At 39.5% G+C, this 23,026-nt stretch overlaps 1 protein-coding gene across 1 annotated transcript in view; it reads left to right on the top strand.

Annotated features, from left to right (window-relative positions):
* Positions 1-22,522, top strand: part of LOC148304817 (uncharacterized) — a 34,158-nt gene extending 11,636 nt beyond the window's left edge. The window contains exons 5-13 of the mRNA XM_088267694.1: positions 540-663; positions 1,238-1,302; positions 1,610-1,788; positions 2,580-2,740; positions 4,049-4,123; positions 8,982-9,112; positions 10,121-10,287; positions 10,499-10,582; positions 10,660-22,522. Of these exons, the coding sequence (XP_088123820.1) occupies positions 540-663; positions 1,238-1,302; positions 1,610-1,788; positions 2,580-2,740; positions 4,049-4,123; positions 8,982-9,112; positions 10,121-10,287; positions 10,499-10,582; positions 10,660-22,494 (12,821 nt within the window). The 3' untranslated portion in view covers positions 22,495-22,522. The remainder of the gene's footprint in view (positions 1-539; positions 664-1,237; positions 1,303-1,609; positions 1,789-2,579; positions 2,741-4,048; positions 4,124-8,981; positions 9,113-10,120; positions 10,288-10,498; positions 10,583-10,659) is intronic.
* The last annotated feature ends 504 nt before the right edge of the window (positions 22,523-23,026 follow it).

Below are 23,026 nucleotides of genomic sequence, written 5' to 3'. Positions count from 1 at the left end.
AAGATTTCAATGTATGCATGACAAACAATAGTCATGCGGCTAGTTGACGCGCGTACACTATCACTAAGTCAGTTCATACAGACCTTTGCAGGGAGATGCACATCTCATGTTCAAAAGGAATAAGCTTAATACTTCACCAATCACTCAACTGATGTTGTACCAATTGGCCATACTTTACGAATGTATCGAAAACCTTAGTGGTATGCGGAAGGATGTAAGACCATTGCATATATGCAGGTTTCAAGAATTAATGTAATATGAATGTCCGATCCGATTTAAGAATCGCTTTGCCTTTATATGAATAATGATCTAGTTAACATCGTGTTGATTTGACTCATGCACTTATGTACACATGCACTGAGGTGCCCTATGCACCATTAGGTGCGAATAGGGGTCAAATAAAGATAGAAAGCTTAGTTAACTACTATAGAAGATTAGATATAAGATGTATATTAAAATTTCTCAAAAAAAAAAAAAATATTAATTTACACATATTTGGAGTTTTTGTTTCTAATAATACCTTGTCGTGCATTGAACAGCCGAATGCGGTGATTTCGTACCGGAAGACTACCCTGACCACACCTACCTGAGCAGCTACAAGTTCTTCCCGCTACAAGATGCTGATCTGGAGAGAAGAATCATGGAGAATCACAAAAAGCACATGTAAGTCGTGCAACACTTAATGACCACTTAATCTGATATCATACATGATAAAAACAGTGAAGGACATTGGTACCATAAACCAAGCTAGGACACAAAATGCCGAACCCTCTTCTAGTGGAATATCTGCTGGTTCTTCTAACGGAAGATCTGCTGACGACAGTCAACAGTCCGGCTTCTCCTGAGGAGTGCAACGTGGTTTTCTGCCAACAATAAGCAAATGCTTTGTAGTTCTTGATTGGCCTACACTAGTTTATCCTTCCTTTTCCCAAGACAGATTAAAATAAAACATTTTTTTTAGTTAGAAGTTAAGAAGAAACAAAAATCCACTTAATGATTTATAAACCTGGTACATGACAAGCAAGGTAAATAATAAATGCAATCCCCATTTAGAAAAAAATACAAATCTAATGAGCATAAACCTACACCTAACAATTCTTGAATCATAATAACACATCTTCTGCTAACAACACACTGAACAGGTTCTATCTGCATATTTATATATTGTGTTTCCTTTATTTTTAGTATTTAAATTTATCATATTATTTTATATAAAAGTTTTTGTTTTTTTTTCTAGAGGACAAAGCCCAGCCGAAGCAGATCTAAATCTTTTGGAAACTGCAAGAAGATGTGAATTGTATGGTAAGTCTAAGCCTCTTCTTCTTCTGTGGTCTCAAACTTGTGGACTGCCAATCTAAATAAATACAAGTTTATAAATCCACTACCAAATTTTCTAGAAGTACCCCGGTGTAGGCAGTCCAGGGTGATATTAAGTAAATATTATAGTGAAAAAAATCAATTTTATTTATTTGACCCTCCTGGGAATCAAACCCGGGACCTCCAGTACGGTAGCCGAACTTGCTGACCATAAGACTGTGGAGGCGGACATTAGATTGCTTATGATTACTGATTGGTTATCTTTTGGTCACTGATTGGTCCTCTGCCGCAGGTATGAAGATGCACCCGGCCAAGGACCACGAAGGAGTCCCCCTGAACATTGCGGTGGCGCACATGGGCATCGTGGTGTTCCAGCAGCTCACCAGGATCAACACCTTCAGCTGGGCCAAGATCCGCAAAATCTCCTTCAAGAGGAAGCGCTTCCTTATCAAGCTGCATCCTGAGGGATACGTAAGTTCTTGCGCAACCTTTCTTTTTAACCCTTTAAGGCCGGATGGTATCAGTATGGCTGACCTCGGTGGGCCGTATTTTATTTTTATGAAAATAAAACCTAATTGAATTATCTTAATTTTTCAAAATATATTCCAAGAATGTTCTAAAGATTTGCCAAATACATATGTAGAATGTATGTGCTGCCAGAAAAAACACGACGTTAACTTTTATAATTGTCAGAGTAGGATTGTCAGAGACGGGCGCCGTGGCGTAGTTGGGTAGACGCTCGACTGCGAAACTGGCGTCGCGGGTTCGATTCTCGCCACTTGCAAAATGAGTTCTCAATTGAAGGTTTATTATTAATTGGTCTGGGTATTTTTAATGTATTTTTCACATTTACATTCCCTATCCTGACCATCCTACCTGTAGACAAGCATCTAAAATAGACACTTTGCGGGTTATTACATTTAAAAAAATGGTGTTAAAACCAAACCCGAACAGAAAACACGCTTTATTAACCAAAAACAATTTCTTTGCATAATTTACTATAATAATAACTTATAATTCATGGACAGTAACTTATATAAAAACTCGGAAAATAATTTTGTTTTACATTTTCTAATAATTTTTTAACTTAGTTCATAAAATAAAATTGCTGCGCAAGAGAGGTCTGTCAGGAAGCCTAGATGCTTCTTTATCAGATCTGTGTATGCGGTTGGGAGAGCTTTCAATGTGCAGTGGAAATGACTTGCTAAGCTAAGTTTTGTACTTTATTATTTATCAAAAATTAATAATGAAATGATTTCCAGGGCTATTACAAGGACTTGGTAGAGTTTTTCTTTGAAGGACGAAACGAGTGCAAGAACTTCTGGAAGAAGTGCGTAGAGAATCACAGCTTCTTCCGGTGCACAACCGTCAAACGAATGCCGCGACATCGGACCAGAGTGCTCTCCCGAGGATCTTCATTCCGGTAAGCTGAAATACTGCTCTCTTATTAGGTCTAGCCATACTTGATTGTCTCACATTCGCGGTCCTTATTAACACTTGTGTATGTGGATATGTTGGGCCGATTGCCTGTTGTATTTTTTGCTGAAATTGAGATTATTATTATATATTATTATATTGGTTCTGCCAATACATATTAGCATAAGTTTATTTCAGGCCTCCAATTGTTTACTATATATCCTCCAATAGTTTACTTTTATTCTGTCCCGGGATATGTTATGCAGAGTGACTGTAATTAGATATCAAATATAAGTAAACCAGCTTTATGTTCTCAGAATATGCTAAATGATTTAACGAGAAAGTTTACAATCATACTACATTTAAATAATCATGTACACACTATTATATATGTGAATACATTTTTTTTTTAAATCATATATATCAAAGAAAACAAAGATTTTATTTCAAAATTTAGATATTAAAAAATGGCCCGATGTAGAAAAGCTCAGTCATATGAGAAATTAGAATTATGAACTCTTCCTTAAATATTTCTTACAAAATTATCAATGTATTATCGTGTACCAATGTTACAGGGTGGCATTTTCCTCGCATGTTTCACTACATAATGTGTTTTTCGCTATTTGTTTCAGTTTTTTCAGAAAAAAATTGTGTTTTTAATTACCATTATATCAATATTCTGGTTAATTTTTATGTTTATTCAATAACAGTTTTTATAAAAACATATATACACTGATTTATAAATATACATTTAAAACCTCAATTATTTAGATTTATGCTTTTTTTTTAAAACCTCAATTATTTAGATTTATGCTTTTTTTTAAAACCTCAATTATTTAGATTTATGCTTTTTTTTAAAACCTCAATTATTTAGATTTATGCTTTTTTTTAAAACCTCAATTATTTAGATTTATGCTTTTTTTTAAAACCTCAATTATTTAGATTTATGTTTTTTTTTAAAACCTCAATTATTTAGATTTATGCTTTTTTTTAAAACCTCAATTATTTAGATTTATGCTTTTTTTTAAAACCTCAATTATTTAGATTTATGCTTTTTTTTTTAAAACCTCAATTATTTAGATTTATGTTTTTTTTTAAAACCTCAATTATTTAGATTTATGCTTTTTTTTAAAACCTCAACTATTTAGATTTATGCTTTTTTTTAAAACATCATTTTAAAAAAATATTACTTTTTTTTTTAAATTCTAAGTTTGTAGTTTCCTTTAAAGTATTTAACGATTTTTTATTATAAATAACATTAAAACAAAAAATCACTGTTTCACTTTCTAACAATAAAGTTTTTTTTGTCAAACAGGTATAGTGGAAGAACACAGAAGCAGATTGTGGAATTTGTGCGGGAAAACTATGTAAAGAGACAGACCTTCCAGAGGTGAGTTGTAGCCGTCTTTATCTAGTCTTACGTTCATCTAATTAGTTTTAGCTTGTGATTAATCGGTTTATTAATTTTATAAGTTTGTTTTGTATTATTTGGTATTATGCAAGTCCCGCTTCTTTGTATGATTTCATAGTAATTTTAGTATTGAATTTAAGCCGAAAAGGGCTACACCAAACTTGAATAAAACGGTTAAATTACATACTATCAGTTATACATACTTAGTTAACAGGAAAATTAATTAAAGGAAATATTACTTATAGAATTCTTTTACAAAGCTATTCAACAGTTGAATTTAAATTTCTCTCATTTTCTGTAATGCGAATATCTGAAACGTGTACACTGCGACATAACCTCCCAGCTCGACCGCCAAAATACACTGTCATTGGTATATCAACGGGCTGCGCTTTTGGTAAAATATACCAGAGTTGATGCATCGATTCTCAACACTCTAACGGTTAATACTTCCAATTTCTTTTCGTATACTATACACGTCGGTGAGCATTTAAAAAACCATGTGCTGTCTTTGTGCGTTGCTAGATAGTGGGATAAAAAACATGCAAATTACGAGGTTGATCATAATAAAGCCACATTCACACTGGGGCCATTATTAGAAAACCAACTATTATTACTACTGTAAATCACATTCAATACAATACATACTGCGCTCGGTAGTCATGCTAAAGTCATGATATATGTGTGGGTATTGATAATATTATAGTCATAAATCTCATTTGAAAAAAGTACTAGCGATATCTGTCAAGTGTGCAATAAGCGGCTAGTACTCACCAATCAATGCGCTAACGGGAATTGTAAATATGGATATATATATGAGTTATTTATGTGTTTTTACGTAAAACAGATAGAAAATTTTGGCATGTTAATAAAAATGAGTAGTTGTGACTTTTAGTACCTATTGCGTGATCCCGTATACAGCCATGTGATAATTTAAAAGCTTTTTAAATACATATGATTATAGTTTTGCTGGATGTAAAAAACCTTGTATTTTTAATTATTGTATTTTTTATCACAATACATGATTTTCAATTTTGTAGTAAAGGTTGATTATGTTTAGCTCGTTGAATATCCATTTTAAAGTGCATCTTCACACGCTGATTGAAAGTTTAGTTTTTGTTTTGTTCATCATTCATTCATTGTTTATGTTTTCGACGAATTTATTTACATCATTTCGCTTCGGTTGTGCCTAGGGACAAGCGACTCAGGATGGTTTTCATATTGGAAGGCAATTTTGTTCAACCGACCTCTGAAGGTTGAATGTAGAGCACTGAATCTGAGGGCTGGTATCAATCTGTAATTGAAAAACACATTGACGCTGAACTTAAATAACTGTAGCCACTTTTCTATTATCATTTACGGTTAATGTGTTCCATTGCAATATTTCAAATTGGAGTTTTACAATTTATTTCATATAACATCGTAGGATAATCACTATAATTAGGTAACTTTGAAATTCATGTTTCAAATATCTTATGTTTCTAGTTTTCTGGTCTGTATGTGTCAAATATATATATATATACTACAATCCATTGAAATCATCAAGAATCTTTATGTTTTTTTTTTTTTTATATTATGAAAATTCAAAAACTTATTTACCAAACTGCTTATATTTTAATTACAGTCTTATATTTCAATTTCCCAACAAAGCTTATTTAAGAATTACCAGTTGTAGTAATCAAATAAGATGTATAAATAAGAGTTTTAGTTTTAATTTATGCAGTGAAAAGCTTGATAATGTGAAATTGAAGGAACCAAAATTAAAAAATATTTCAAACAAACAAATTTGATAAATGAAATTCTTTAAACTGGTTTCTATATGAAAAAATGGCAATCTTTCTAAATTAATTTTTATTTTTGTTAACAAAAAATTGAAAATTAAGTCAATCATTATGAAAATATATTAAAAATAAACAATCTTAAAAAAATCAAATAAATTGACTATAAAAAACTGTTGGAAGACCCGATAATTTTTTTTTTGCCAAAATTATTATACTTTGTTCAAATAAATTAACTTTTACTGTAACGGTCCACCGAAAATGATTTGAATGTTTTTTTTTTCAATAAATTTTTATCTTGTGTGTAAATTTTAATATGGTATTGAAAATGGTGCACTTTGTTTAAATTCATATTGCCACGTCACCTTTTTAGCGGTTTTCGGTTAAACGCTGCACAGTGTGTTTTATTAATTAATACCTGTAGATCAACTACTGCCGGTCCGTTAACTATGATGTACACTTGCGTGAGTAAATGAAGGATAAAACAAAAAGTAAGCAAATTATATTACGTATTTGCAAAGTGAGAATATTGGTAACAAAATTTAAATTTCCAAGCATTACATCCCTATGTGACCTTGCTTGTCAAATAATATGAAAACTAGTCTATGGTGAAATCCATAGATGTTTTATTAAAATAGATATTTGGATTCTTTTACATTATTATAATAACTTCTATGGATTTAACTAGACTGATTTTTCATAATTTTTGAGGTTAGGGACATATTAGATTTCCAAGCAGAATTGTTTGAAAATGTTTTATTTGGAGATAGCTATGTGGATGGATTCAATGGATAAAGTTTGATATGCAGAAATGCTTCTTTGAGAAATATAATTAGAAATTCTTCACACAATATTGATAGTTTTTAAATATATATTTCACTCCTAGATCCCAGAATCTGGAGTGCATGACTGGTCACCCTCATTAATTAATGATCAAACTAACAGCTCTGACCTGATGTAGTGACTAATGTACCATCTGGGTGTGGATAAGGATCAAAGACAATCCATTTTGATTAAGTGGACATGTCTATGCATTTGCTACCAATACGCTTAAATGATTTAAAAAGGGAATTTGTCTACTGTTAAATAAATCAGATCTATTTGAAATATTGCATTGTGTTATAAAAAAACTGTTAAATCGAATACTAATGAAATATTTAAATCAAATACTGATTTTTAGGGTCTACTAAGTTGTATATTTTATTTTCATAAAACATTTTTAAAAAATTGACAATTGTTTCGCCTTGATAATGCCCTAACAAGTCGAAACTATATTCACAAATGTTTGTATTATTTCTATGTTTTTTTAAAAATAAAATGTACAACTTAGTAGAATCTAAAAATCCGTATTTGATTTTAATATTTAAAATATAAATTTTGAAGTTCTACAAATTAAACGCCAAATCAATAAATAAATCGAATAGTATTTATTTTTAAGTTACAATTTTCTTAGTTTACCATCGTCAAAATGTTTTATTTTTATTTTTTGTCTCGTAATTTTCAATCCATCATTCTTCCATTTTTAAATTGTTGGATCACATTGTCTTTTGATTTATCCTAATGTTGTCAGGGTTGTCCACGAACCTTGTTCATCTCCCCCGTCATCTTCACAACACTTCACATTCTGTCCATACCTCTAATGCATGTGTGTCATTCGATTTGCATTCTTAACACGTCTTACTTTGGTGAAACACGTCTTATTTCCTTTTTATTTTGTAGGCTGACTAAACACGTCGTAAAAAATAAACAAGTCCCGATCGATGTTGTAGATTTTTGTATGTTTCTACACATGAGATAAGCTAAGTTAACCGAGAAAATGATTTGTTTTTTTTTATAATAAAATATATATATAATTCAGGCATCCTTCGTTCCACAGAAGGGCTTACGGTGAAACCGAAATTCTTTTTATGTAAAAGGGTTTCATATAATCGGAAATAAACTCACTTACCTACATTTTGCGGCTAGTAAATTCTGTTTTCTGTTGATTGTTTTTGAGAATCCAATATTTTTTTAATGTGTCAAAATTCCTCATTAGTTATAATGAGAGAGTGCTCGACTCAATGAAGTATTGGATCATCCCAAAAATATTCCGCTTATGATTTCAAATATTGATAAGTAAAATTAATAAACTTTGATTAACAATGGTTAGTATCAGTCAAAATTAAAACATTTTTTAAAAAAAAATTAAAATTTTGTTAGTTTTCAAATTTACTTTTAACTCATTTATGACAGAGAATTGACAAATTGTTATAAACCTAGCCGGTTCCTATTCTTAAGCGAGAATTTTGTAATTTGGGCTGTCATCGTGACTCTTTGTGATCTCCAATTTAAACTAAAGTACTAGTCGCAAGCTGTGGTATCACGCACCATCAAATTATTTATTTTACTATCGGCAATATCAAATTGGCTACCTTTACACATATGTATGGTACTTTACCCCACGATTAGTAATATTGCGCAAAAAAATGATTAGCGTGTAAAGTGTGTATGGGATCCTTTTTTTCTGTCTCTCACAGTTTTTCCTGTGCGATAGCATGCACACTTTTTTTTTAAATAAAAATTTTGAAATACTAGAAATATTTGTGTTTTTTATTATTTACAAAAATACTTCAATTTCATACTATTTCTGTGAGCCTAAGCGGCTCATTATTAGAAATAGGTATCAAATTGTGGTAGATCTCATCCGAACTGAAAACCTCTGACTCTAGAGTTTGCGACCACTAACCGCGAGACCACAATCCGACACATTATGTTTTTCTCGGATGAAAATTTTTAGTGTGTTCTTATATTTCAAAACTAAAAATGCTTTTCGAAACTTTTAAAGCAAAACTGTATATTATTATTTTCCACGTCCCTTGATAAGTACAAACTTTTCCTGCGCAATGCAGCAAATCGTGCAGTAAGCCATTTATGTGTAAAGGGAGCTAGAAATAAATAGGTGTCGTTCCCGTGAACGGAGGTTATCTTTGGCGTGGGATTAGTTATGCGGAGCGAGGGATGCCAGGTCAGGTTGGTGTGCAAGTGCAGAGAGTGAGAGCCGTCCCGTTGTCGCTTGTCCGCAGGTCGCAGTCCTTCCGCGTGAGCCGCTCCCTCCGCTCCAGCCGGGCCAACGTCAGCTCTGGCTCTGCCAATCTGGTCTCCAACCCCAGCGTATCCGCACACCCCTTGCTGCCACTGCCTCCCGGATCCAACGGTTTGTCTCTCTCTCTCTCTCTCTCTCTCTCTCTCAATCTCTCTTCTCTATCCCACTCGCCTCCTTCTTGCCCTTCCCTTTCTTCACTTCTCTATTCTTTTCTTTATTTTTGTTTTCTCTTTGTTTTGTGTTAAAACCAGATATAAAAATGGAGAGCGGTTTGTTTGCTTCTGTTAGCAACCGCCGCAAAACTTTACTATATAATTGTACCAATGAATATCAGTAAATAATACCATTATTATCTCTATGGAAAAAAAACTTTTGAAATGTATTTTATTGACCTATTTATTTTTTGATGCAATATAATTTTTTAACCTAAAAAATACACAATTATTAGTCAAAATATATTACATTCTACTCAATCACTTATTGTGGTTATCTGTAATGAAATCTTGATTGTAAAAATTCTCAGCATTTATATATTAATATGGTCTTAGATACATGCTGAACTAAAAATTATTTTCTCAACATTCCTTCTTTGTTTTTATACATCCCACATGTTTAAATGTTGACGTTCTCCTATTGGTGTTCAAAACCCGTCTAAAGAGAGACTATTCATGATCATTTAAAAGTAATGGTCACTTCCTACATTGTATTTTGCACAATCTTTTTTTTTTTCATTAAAATGATAAAATTAAAAAAGGTTAAATTTAGATTATTATTTTCATTTAAAAATCAACAAATATTTTAAAAATAATATGATTAAATATTGTTGTTTATTTTTATTATTGTGTATATTTATTTTCCCTCTTTTCTCTATATTCAATTTTTTTATAATTATATTGTTTTATTAAAGTTTATTTTTTGTTGCTGAATGCCAAAAGTTATATTTACAAAATGGATATTTTTTCTTTTGATTATATTTTTTTTGTAGTACTATTTTGAGTAATAATTTCTTATTGCCTTTTAGATATTTTGCATACTTATTTTTAGATCCGGATGAATTATTATGTGTTTTTAAGAGTGTCGCGTATGCGATCTTTAATAAGTTGTGTTTGGATTTGCTAGCAATCTCCCTGGAATGGGACCAGCAACCTCAGTATCTGGAGGCTTCTCTGATGATGAAGGGCTACACGGGGGAGGCAGCCAAGGAGGTGCTCGGGAGGAGGAGGTCGGAGGGGGCGCCTCGTCGCCTGCCCGCTACTCCTACGAGCTCTGCTGTCATGAAAGACCAGGTCAGTTCCCATAAGGGCCGGGTTGAGACTTATAATGACCAATCAAAATTCAAGACAGTTCATATAAATATCAAGTCAGTTCTTCAGATTTTCTTCAGAGACCCGGTCGGTTCCTATACAGACAAGATTATTCCTATAAAGACTAAGACAGTTCCCATACAAATCTGCTGCCTTTCAACTGCATAGCGCTTATGACGTATTCTTTCCGCAGGTTACCGGATTAGTGACCCACGCGGAGGTCAACCATCACCCTATGGAGGATGCGTCTCCTCAGCATCGGATGACGACACCGCTGGTGAGTACACCTGCGCATAACGCAAATCAGATATCACCATACAGTACGGAGCATATCTGACACCGTTTCGGTTGCAGGCTTCTCCGGAGAGTACGTGGAGCCAATCGACATCTCTGCACAGCACCAACGTTCCAGAAGCTGCTCCGCCTCAGGAGGATGCCGACCCCCCGCCGCCGGCCCCCTCAGGTCCTGCCCCCACGTCCCGCCCCCCTGCTGCCCCCCCCACCCCTCCCACTCCGGGCGCTGGCCGCCACTGTAGGGGCCGCAGCGCCTCCTGCCGCGACCTGCACGACTTCAGCTTCGACGAGACGGGGCAGGCCAAGCGGCGCCGGCGGCCGCGCGCCGCCTCCTCGCTGCACTCGTCGCGCCTGCCCGAGGAGGGCTTCCTGCCCTTCCGCATCGACTCGCCCGTCACGCGCTACGACGACTCGCGCCGCATCCTGGCCAGCGCGTCCGCGTCGCGCCACGCCTCCGTGGACCTGGAGCGCGAGGCGCTGCTGGCGCTGCGGAAGGTGTTCTCCTCCAGCTACCCGGGCACGCTGCGCTGCCGGCGCCGCGACCCCTTCCCGCCGCTGGAGCTCGGCGCCTCGCAGGACGACATCTCGCACGACAGCTACGAGCTCATCGAGCGCTCCGACGACGAGTGCTTTGAGGGAGGTATCTACGATAGGTATAAGGATTCCCACATTAATACTCGATCTTGTTCTCTAGATTCCGGTAATTATATCCCTTCCGACGACGATAATTCCGGCTCGCATTTGGGTTCCGATTACGAGACCCAGCATCACCACCACGTTCCCAAGTCTAGAGTTATCAGTTATGTTAAGTATAAGAGCGTTAATGATATTCAATTCGATCCGTTCCTTATGGACGATCCTAGAGATTTACCCCGCGAAAAAATGTGCGTCAGATCCGACGGTAGTTTCTATAAAGAAATCAAAAGGACGATGGGCTCTCGCGGCTCCAGCCAGGAGTCCAAAAGCGATATTTACGATTCCAAAATATCCAAGAGTAGCGATTCCAGTAAAAAGTCTAAAGATAGCGTTTATCATACGGATAGTAAAAAGTCGAGGGAAACCTTGAAGAGCAAAAGCAGGTCAGGTTCGCGTACTTCTAGTCAAGAATCCAAATCCGACTATCACGAATTTAAGAAAAGCGATTATATCACGATTGAAACCGAGAAACGCAAAAGTACCCCGAATATTTACGACATGAATATTAAAAGTTTACCTCCCGTACCCGTTTCCCGTACGTCTAGTCAGGAATCAAAGAGTGAGTATTATGACACACAACCCGCTTTCCACGTTGTCGAAGCCAAATCTCCCGACGATGTCAAATCTCGAGCTGCCAAGTCTCACGAAGATCTCATGGTGGAATTGAATACCAAATGTGCCAAATCCAATTTCTACGATGTTCAAAACCCTTACTCCACCTTTCCCAGCAACGTAAGGCACAAGGAACCTTCCCACGTTCATTCCATTAGTCTACAGAATGTGGAAACCGAACTAAATCTACGCACCTATGCCAAGATAGCCCAAGAAAAGCTTTCCCCATCTGAGGTGGTCGCGTCACCCAAACAATCCGATACCAAATATCAAACGATGACGCATATTTGGCCGGAGCAAATAGCGGGAATAAACACCGAGATAGACAATAGAGCCGCTAAAGTTATGGCGTATCAGAGACAGAGGTCCTCCGATTCTGAAAATATATTCAGTTTCGATAAAGAGAAAATAGAATCCTTAACAGGCTCCCATAGAGATAACGGTCTCATGGTGATGACGGACTCTTCCAAAGACTCCGACGTACCCTTTCCCAGCAAACTACCCGCAATGGACAGCATAGAGTATGCCAAATCCAGATCTCATCCCTCCATGCTGCAATCGGAATTCGATAAAACTAACAATGGCGATTTGCTATTTGGCAAACTCGGCTCCAAAAAGGATACGAGGAAGGAAGAACTCATCGCAAAGACGCATTTTGACGAGTATAATCCCAAAGTCATTCTGGATACGAGTTCGAGCAGTCGCATATGCGATGCGCAGATGACCTACACCCACGCCACTGTCGAAAGGACCAAGAGCGACCCCAACAGCTTGGCTAACCGCCAGAGACTGTGCTCCACTTCTCGCCGCCACGTCTTGATGCACCAGAAATCCATCGACCTAACCCCGGCAGATTCCAGCGACGAAGAGTACATTTTCAGGCAGATCCCGAGCGCTCCGCCCTTGTCCTACAAGTTCAGCCATTTCGAAATGCCGCCTGAAGGTGGCAGACCTTCCGGAGAAATCTTAAAAACCGGCTTCGATCTACCTAAAAATTACTTCAAGGAGTTTGACGATTTAAAAGCCGGTTTCAATAAGGATTACAAAAAATCTCCAGTCGAATCTGAAAAAGATTACGATATTCCTTATGTATTACATAAGATCCATGTCATGAATGGGACGGCACCTACTCCGACTGCCGCTAGGCCAACTATACATTTGGACACAGGATTTATTAAGAATTCCAATGGGAAATATGCAAACAACGGATCACGTTGCCATCATCATCCAAAATCACCTAGATCACCAAAATCTCCTAAATCTCCCAAGTCCCCGAAATCCCCAAAGTCCCCGAAATCTCCCAAGTCTCCAAAATCGCCGAAGAATATTCCATCCGAACTCCTTGCCGCCAATGTTCATTCAGCATTTCTCGATGTCGAACCACCGGGATTTCTTTTTACGCAAAATATAGATTTGTCTAAAATTGATCCCGTTACCTTAGAAATAGATAAAAATGCTCCGTCGATTCATCACATGTCGAGTCCCAAACGCGATATCACGAAATCAATGGACCCGGCTCTCTTGGAAACTCTCAATTCCAAACTTAGTCAAATTGAAAGCGACTCCGCAACGAGTTCCAAAACGGAGAGTATTCCGCAGGATAAAATGAAATTTAAAACTCATTTAGACCCAAAAATAAATCCAAACAATATCGCCGCACCCAAAGATCCGGCGAATATGACCGCTGTGGAGAAACTGAAAGCTGATGCAAAATCCAGACAAGAAAAGCCGGTCCCGCCAAAGAGAGTCATCAAACCTAGAATGACACCCAAAAAGGGCAGCTCTCTAAAGCCAAAGAACAAACCTAAAACGAGGATCACTTCATTTTCATCAGACGATGAAAGTTTGGACTCGGATGATGTGTTCGGTTCTGCGGAAGCCACTCCGACCAAATTAGAGTTTTCTCCACCTCAATCCAGAAAAGATATGGAGCCTATTTTGCAATTGGAATACGATAAGATAACTTCTGGAGCCTGGCACAGGGGTCAAACTATGAGTTCGACCGAGATCGAAGGTTCCCCCCCGCAGTGTAGAAGGCTCGTGGAACTGGAGGCTAAATATTCTCCCCAAATATTGGATCCCAACTTTGGGAATGCGACAGAGTTGCGCAGAATATCGGAACGGTCTATTTCCATTCCTAGTTCCGAGGATGACATTGTGGTCAAGAAGTGCGAACCTCCGAAGCCGGAAGCAAAGGAAAAAGAAAACACTACTTGGGAATACCACCTCACTGAGAATATCCCTTCCCCTATTCTCGAGAGTTGCGAGTTTCTCAAATCGGACGGAGAAGAAGATAACGACAAGGAAGTCGAAAGGGTCACATCCGGGGATGTCCAATATCATCTCAAGACTATAGGCGATTCCAAGGACAGCAATGACGCCGACGACTCCAAGTCTACCAACGAATTGAAGATAGCCAGAAACAAGTTGAGAGATGAATTAATATCCCCCATGCTGCGTACTAAAGGAGGTACTCCGATACTCTTCGCTCACGCGAGGTTGAACCTTTCGGAAGGATCCGTCTTGTCCCTTCAAAGGCAGAAAGCCACCCAAGATTCTCCCACTGCCTCCCGACGAGCAAAGAGCCTGGATACTCCCGTTATATCCGTGCACAAACTTCCGGCAGTCAATGCTTTTTCTTCCAAGGATGACACTGTGGGAGATGTCGAGGAGGAAGACGAAATGCCGGAAGAAAAAACCCTCGTAGAGGATAAGTCTACCATGGAAGATTTTCAATCCAACAGCATCGATAGAATCGAAGAAATAGAAGAAGAAAGTGTTGTCAAAAAGCCAAAAGAACTAGAAAATGTCGCGATCGATAGTGAGGAAATGGCACTTTTAGAATGTCTGACGGAGTACAGAAGACCTAGGTCGTTTAAACGGAAACAAGAAGTTTACAAACCCAAAGTCAAATCCCCAGGCAAGTCGCCAAACAGATCGCCAGCCTCTAAATCTCCATCGCGTTCGCCTTGCTCCTCCTTAAACTCTCCTCGAGATAGTATACGAAAATTTTCAGACTTGAGCGAAAACGATCAAATCGTCCCAGATATGGAAAGAATAAAAAAGAAAGAGAAAAAGAAATCTGCCAAAGAAAAAGTTGTCGATTCGAGAGTCGATAGCGATGACTTTCAAAGTATTTCACCTCCAAAAACATTCAAAAACGATTCTCCCGAATTCCAGCACAAGGGTCTGCCTCCCAAGGGCAAATCTTTAGACAAGTCGGAAACTAGGAAACACAAATCGCAAGTACTGACCACGCAAAAGTCTCTACCTTCCACCTTGAAAGATAGACCCGACTTTTTGACTGTCCCCTCTTTAGATATTAAACGGACAAAAAGTCAAGAACTCGAACAAGTGAAAAAGTCAAGTTCTAAAGAAAAATCAAAATCCATAGAAAAGATGGAATTAAAGAGGACAAATAGTAAAGAGCGTACGAAATCCCAAGATGAAAGTGACACGGAAATAGCCAAAAGAAAAGAAAAACAACAAATGCTGTTCGAGACCGCTTTGAAACAGACTAAAACGTTAGCGAGTCCCGTTAAAGATTCTCTCCCGCCGTTCCCTCCGCCGGAAGATAAGATCGTTGTCAAAACTGAAGGAGATAAGATCATCATAGAGACAGAAATCAAGAGTAAGGTAGAAGATCACGTATTTATAGCCAAGTCGCCCAAAAAGCTAGACAACATTCTCGGTGGAATAATAAGCAAAAGTCTCGAGGAACAAAAGAACACTACTAAACCCACCAAGGGTTACAAGAGTTTTGAAGACAAAACTATCAAATCATTTGAAGAGTACAAAAAGGATGAAATCGAAGCGTTACAAAAGTCTCCGAAAACACTTTCTCGCAAGCAAGAACTCAAACAGCAGATCGAGGGCAGAGTTGTTCACAAAAATATCAAATCCAAGAGCTTAGAGAGGAATGTGGATTCACACATGGCGATGGAAGCCAAGTCTAAAAGCCTAGATCGGAATTTTGAAATGCCCGACGACACTTATCAGGATTCTTCTTCGGATTACAACCAAGACGATCCAAATTATACCGATGCATCTCAAGACGTTCAGGATTTTTTAATTAACAATAAAAAATATGGCGTCCGATCACCAAAATGCCGATCTCCTATTAAGTCAACCGACAGCGAGAAATCTGATAGAGATGAGCGTACGGGTTTGCAGGGGACTAGCTCCGATATCTGGCTTTCTGTAGACGATGATAAAAAAGTCGACAGGCCCGGAACGTCTAGAGGAACCGAGGGTGGCAATGAATATTACGGGAGGTCTTACAACGAGTGCGTTTCTCCCCAACCTTACTATGATGACACTCAAAACATCATTTTGGAGCGCAGGCAAATCGATATGATCAACAAGCAAAGGCAGCTCTCCGAGTCGTCTGATAAGTCCAAAACGGATTTAGACGGTGCGCTAGAAGAAGCGGATGCGTCTAAAGCCAATGATGTTGCAGAACTACCTTCAGCAATAAACGAGAACATTTCCCGTGACTCTATTGCTAGAATAATCAGCGAAGAGGAATCTCTCACCGAAGTGAGCGATTTAAAAGTTTCCGACGATAGTCCGTATGTAGTACCGATACAGTTTGTCGATACGGAAAGCTCTTCCGAGACCCAAGACACCCCTCGGGTATCAAAAAACTTATCGGAATCTGCAAAATTAAAATATCTTAATTATATAGAGCTGGAATCTAGTCAGGATACGGGTAGCTCGAACGAGCCTCTCCCTCAAGCTAAATCAGTCGAGAAACAAGGGACTCTCGAGGATACGAGTCTTGCCGAGTTTCTAAAACATGAATCATCTGTTCAAACTGAGTCTAGTGTAGAATCTTCTAAAAAGGATGTTGGAAGTATAGATTTATCGTTGAAGTGGAAAAATAAAATTATTGTCACTCCTCCGCAAGAGAACAGCCCGACTGTAGAAAATATAGCGGCCTTCGGCCTCAAGCAAACTAAATTAGCCGAAGATCTAGATCAGAATGAAAATGGAGAATCGAAACATCTCGCGGCTAATCAAAAACGTACTGAACTTCTAAAACTCAGCGCTGATAGATCCAGAAGTTCGGAATCTCCATCTTGGACTAGTGTCGAGAAAGATTTAAGTCCTTCTAGTTACAATAAAGATCTGAAAGGTAGCTCCGTAGAAGACGAATCCAGCGTGAGTTGTTCTATAGCTCGACCTCTAGGAATTTCTCAGGATGTCGCGTCGACAAGTAAGAAAGAAAGAGTAAAACCTGTAGAACTAAAACTCTCCGTCGATTATAGTGACGAAAACCTTAAGAAAATATTTTCAAGCGAAACATCCAAAACCCCATCTCCTTCTCCTTCCATCACAGATTTTGCGGCCGGTGACGGTCAGCCTAGTCCGAGAATAATTAGGAAGTCTCCGACCCCCACTTTAGAAAAGCAAGGCCAAGTCGATTCCCAGAAAGCCCCCTCCGATTCGGACTCTAGTTCGGAGAGTCATCACAAAATAACGGAACAGATGCGTCAACCGCCTGAAAGAAAGCCTTGTCTCGATAAGGTAGACAAAGTTGTTGAGGATTCGGAATCCAGCTTATCGGGTGCTTATAAAAAAGATCCGTTTGCGAGTAACACAAAACCTGTTCATCCATCCAAGAACACTAAAATTTCCATCACCGTATCGCAGGATGATCAGACTCAACAAGTGAATATTGATGATAATATTACCGATACTAAGCCGGTTGCTAAAGAATCTTTCAAGAAAAAAACCCTGAAGGAAAGTTCGGAACAGAAAAGCTCTTCAAAGTCTAGCCTCGATACGACTTCTAAAGGTTCTTTAAGTGTCGAAGATTCCAAACCGAGAAATAGGAAAGGCCGCCTGAGAGATGAACAAAAGAGCTCTTCAAAATCTAGTGTGGAATCCAGAGGGTCTTTGAGTGTCGAGTCGAGAGGATCGTTCGAAACTGAGTCGAGCTCCGGGTCTTTGGGTGCAGCTTACAGGAGAGGCGATGCCGAGAAAGAACTGCGACCGACCTGGAGACCTTTTCTGGTGGGGTCGGGCAGTGAAGGGAGCTCGAGCATGGAAGAAGGTTGGATTCCTCCAGATGCAGAGGGTTACGATGGTGTCACGTATAATAGAGAAGCTTACGACTTCACAAACCAGAGAGCTATTGACGACTTTCAGACTTTTTCCACCATGAAAAATCCATCTCTTTCCGCTGGTACATCCAAAGATTCCACTGAAGCTGATTTTACCGATGATTTAAGCGATTTTCCTGTAAATTTCAATTTTCCTTCATCCAGTAGTTCAATGACCGGGAGCACTCCGGATTTAGTGGTCAATTATGGTGGTAATTTTGGTGTATCCAGAACTCTTTCTCGCATATCCGAAAGAAGCACCAATTCTGAAAAATCCAGCGGAGACGATGACTCCACCAAAGCCACGTCGCACTCTGAGAGTTTAAATGACGAGTCGGTAGTTTCCAGCGATCACCAAGCCAGCCTGAGTTCAGATCCGCCTAGCCATACAAATTTAGCGTATATATCGGACACCGACCGCAGAACGTCTGCGGAAATGCCAGACATACCTATTGATCAGGGTTTGGCCGACAAAATTTATGAAATGTACACGAGCCAAAATGGGGATATGAAAAATCGGTTTAAGGTCGAGAGGGTAAGCGAAGGTATATATTTTCAGACTTTGATTGAAACAAAGGAAAAGTGTGGAGTTAAGAAAGATCCCCCTAAACCCTTGTTGGATAGCAATTCGCACGCCAGCAGTCAAGAGTCCGACGACTGGCCTCTGCCGGAATTACCTCAAAAGTTGCCCGGCAATGTAACACCTCAACCTCAGAAGAAAGGATCGCCCACCGATGCGCGAGGATCTAAGGCATTTTGGAAAGCTCAGCCCATGATGTCTGTAGATTCTGAAGGTTGGCCTTCCCCACCGTCCAGCTTATTGGAAACTCCCATTGTTGAAAATGTCCAGACATACTTTGTAGATAACAAACGGGAGGAAGCCGACAAGGTTCTATTAACCGATTCTAATACGGACCAAAACACAATTGAAGGAAATCACGAGTCTGACGATGAAAACAATACTCTCAACAATGACGATGATATTTACAAGGATGATGACCATGACAACATCAAGGACGATGTTTTTGGCAGTAAAGAAGGCTCTCCAGATCCATTCTCGGATGAAAATGCCAAGGTAAACACTCTGAGCAAATCTGTAGATCTCAAAAATGCCATAGATGCCAAACACCACAGGCTACCCAAACCCATCTCGTACGAAGAAACAACCTATGTCGTGGATCCTCTGAAATTAAATGAAGATGAATGTATCAAGTCTCCGGTCGCTATCAATTTTGACCAATCATGTGTTGAACATCCGGTAACTTCCGCAAGTTGTTTGAGAGGCTTCGATATAGCCAGTTGTTGTTCTCAGAGCCATATAAAACCGCAGAGTAATGAATTAAAAGAACAAAAAGTGATTGTCGCCCAACCGACAAGATCCCCCCAAAATCACAGTCCCGTGTCTGAAGATGATATTTATTTCAACGACGAAGTATTTAGCATAACTAAATCAGGAGCTTCTCCCGAAACTGAAAAGTCTCTTCATCCATATCCATCTCATAAATATTCTCACGGTTCTAATAATTCCGATACTTCAATCGACGATATTCTTTCTCAGAATACTATCGAAGAACTACCGGGCTCTAGGCTGAGTGTGACTCACAAACGTTGCAGTCACAGCAGCCATTCTGAAGAAGAAACTAGCTCTCTAGGAACAGACCTGGATGGAACGGTCAAAATGGGAGTACAACCTAAGAAATGCACGCACAGCTCCCATTCTGAGGACACTTCCATCGGTCTCAGCATTTCAGAGTGGTCAACGGGCACTAACACAGTGAGACAATATGCCAATTTATCTGCATCAGAGAGCTTATCCGGTGTTTCCAATCTTTCGGGAGCCAAGAGTGAAAAATCAGCTAACAAGAGCAGCGATTTCTCATCCAATCTCAGCTGTAATGTAAAATCTACGGACAATGGGAAATTTATTATTCAATCGTCAAATAATAAAAGCAGTTCTGATAACTTGTCTTACGATTTGAACAACTATGACAAATTGTGCAACTCGGAAACACATTCCGTATCCAAAAAGCAAACTGCTAATGATAATTCCAGTTCTGGTACGAAGAGTGACAGCACTTTAACTTTGGCTCAATCAATATCCGAGTGGTCAGTGAGTACCAGCAATACTTTAGTCGCTACCAGCATCGAACCACATCCTGAAGTCGAACCCGTGGAACAGAGGAAGGTTCACACCCCTTCCCAAAAGAGCGGAAAGTCTACACCGCGTGCCGAAAAGAGTGAACTCTCCGCAAATGAACACATGAGAGTTAAAACGTCTATGTCCAATCGACCGATGGATATCAGATACTACTCTCAGAGTGAAAGTGACAAGTCCAGCAAATCTGATAAATCCAGTTCTAGCGCTCACTCGAGCGGCAAGAAACCCACTCCGCCTGCCGTTCCCGAAAAGCCGTTGAATCTTCGTAATATCAAAGCATCTGTCCACGGCCAACATTTGGGCAAGTCATTCGACCGCCCCTTAAAGATCACCCCAAAAAGCCTCAGCTGCGAAGAGAGATCCAACAATAAAGAATCTCAAGGTTTTAGTCAGCGCTGCCAAAGTGAGGATAGTGCCGTTGTTGATCAGTACAATTTAGCTTCTCCCTTGGGCGAGTTTTCAGGTCGAGCAGAATCAAAGCTCTACAGCCAAGAAGAGAAATTGTCCTTGAGGTACCAAAGTCAAGACTTTGCCAATTTCCACGATAACGGTCAAAAGGTTTTTATTCCTCCAGAATACAAACCTTTGACCAAACATTCCAGTTATGATGACAAAACATTGTCTCGGCATCAGATTCGGGAATACAAATCTTCGCAACATCACAGAATCAAAACCAAAAGCAGGTCTTTCCACGAACATTTCCTTCTTTCTCCTGAAGCAGCCGGGATCCCTCTGGAAGTCACTCATCATTTGACAAAGGAAAATGTTACTAATCTTCCTGAAAACTTGCTAGCTGTCGATAGGGCGAGCAAAACTCCTATCAAGCTATCGAAATGTTCTCCGTACTACTCCAGCAGCTTGAGTTCCGAGTCCCCGCCTATTCAAACTTCTAAAGTTACGGCAAAGAAATCGGTGCTTGTCCGTAATTTATCCATGAAGAGCCCGCCTAGTGGCAACGATACCGATAGTTCTCTCGACTTGATGCACGACCCTAAAGAGAGAATACGCAATTACCGCAGACGACGACAAGTATCGGCCAAAAAGAATAAGCTGGATAAAGACAAATTCGAGATCAAAGACAGGGATACTTGCATGCATGACTTGATGGAAGAGGACACTCCCAAAAGTCAAAACTCTTCCGAAGGCGATAGAACTTCGCATTCTGAGCGTTGTCAAATGGGTAGGAAATGCACCGAAAGCTCCGAATGCTCGGAAGGCTACAATCCCGAGTTTGAATCCGGGTCTTCCGAATTGTCCAAAACGGATTACCACGAATGCCAAAGAACGAATGAGTTCGAAGACAACCAAGACGGATATGACGACTTGTACGCTAAAATACCTAGTATAGGATTTGACGAACCTTATCCACAATTCGAAGAACAAGATAGAAGATTCCGGGATCTCGATGATAATTTTCCACACTTAACAGAAACATTCAATCCGAGTTTCGAAGGTTTCGGGGTTTCGGCGGATGAGGATGAAATGGGCTACCCGAGGTTCGACAGAATGGGAAGGTTGAGACATCCCTATCTGGACAGTGAAGATCGTAACGCTCCTGCGGCGTACCCAGCTCCGCCCGATGACAGATGCGAAGAAATGGGATACCGTAGCGGAGGTAGCAAACGGTCTTCGGTTAAGAAAAAGTCCAGCAAAAACGCCTACATGACCAGCCCGCCTCCGGAGCCCTCATCTTACCGAATGGACTCCTCTATGGACTACGCGCAGGAGCCCCGCTCCCCGAACCAAATAGCCAGAAGACAATCGCATAGCCAAGATTTCGAGGATGACGAAGATAGGGATGAAGATGCTCCGTACCATTTGGATTCCTTCGTGTACACGGCAACGACGATTAAAAAAGCGCCGAACTCTTCAAAAGGGGGTAAACGCATGTTCACTCGCGAGGATTCCATCTCGGCCTTCGCCGGGTACGACAGCCCCTCCGACAGAATGGCCTACGACCAGTTCGGCAACAGGAGCGGCTTTCCCGAGAGCTACGAATACGGGCCCTCCGGAATGTTCAATATGCAACAAGTCTATCCGCAGTACGACGAGTACGCACTGCCCCGAGACGCCAACCCCTACTACGCAGGGGCAGGGGAGCGCGGGCCGATGGAGCTCCCCCCGGAGGTAGACGAGTACGACGACGACTCTAGACACTCGGCGGAACCCGAGTCCCTCCCCGACTTGAACAGATTCTCCCTCAGACCCAACTACACATCGGAGCCGAGCTTCGAAGGCTCGGAGCACAGTTTCGACGTGTCCACAATACCTCCGCCACTGTTTTCAGAGGACGAGGAGGAGGCGCAGAACGAAGACCAATAAAACTTTTAAGACAAACACGAGATAGAATAATTAGGGGTAAACAGCGCACAAAATATTTATTCGACACCGTTCATCGCTAACATTTTATATCTCACCACTTTTATGTCCTGATCAGACTCGTACGGCGAATGAGAAGTCCATTTTGCTTCTTACATCGCGATTCTCTAGACGGGAGTGCCAAGTCGCGTGTCTTTGCACACATTATTAGCAATATATAACCAACACCCAATACCTGATCTCGTTTTTAGCATTAAAACTTATATATAAATTTACATAAAATTTTCTCCATTTTATTAGCCAATATTATGAAAAGTATTATGTAAGCTTTTCTTAAGTGTGTATTTATATTTTTAATTCAGTCTTGATATAAGGGCAAAATATTTGTAACAAAGTTGCATATAGTTTCTACACTACTATCAACAGAATGGGGCCTTGTTTTCTCTCTTTATTTTGATTTTCGCTAACATCCAGTTGCGTGCACAGAGATTTTAATCAGGGTAGGCAGTAGGAAACACAGCGTATTATTTTTTTT

The sequence above is a fragment of the Brachycentrus maculatus genome, unplaced genomic scaffold (assembly GCF_059751285.1).
Source record: "Brachycentrus maculatus isolate JH-2025_06_01 unplaced genomic scaffold, ASM5975128v1 h1tg000303l, whole genome shotgun sequence".
Taxonomy (NCBI): Eukaryota; Metazoa; Arthropoda; class Insecta; order Trichoptera; family Brachycentridae; genus Brachycentrus; species Brachycentrus maculatus.
Note: the sequence above shows the minus strand (reverse complement) of the source record. Positions and strands in the feature narration are given on the sequence as shown.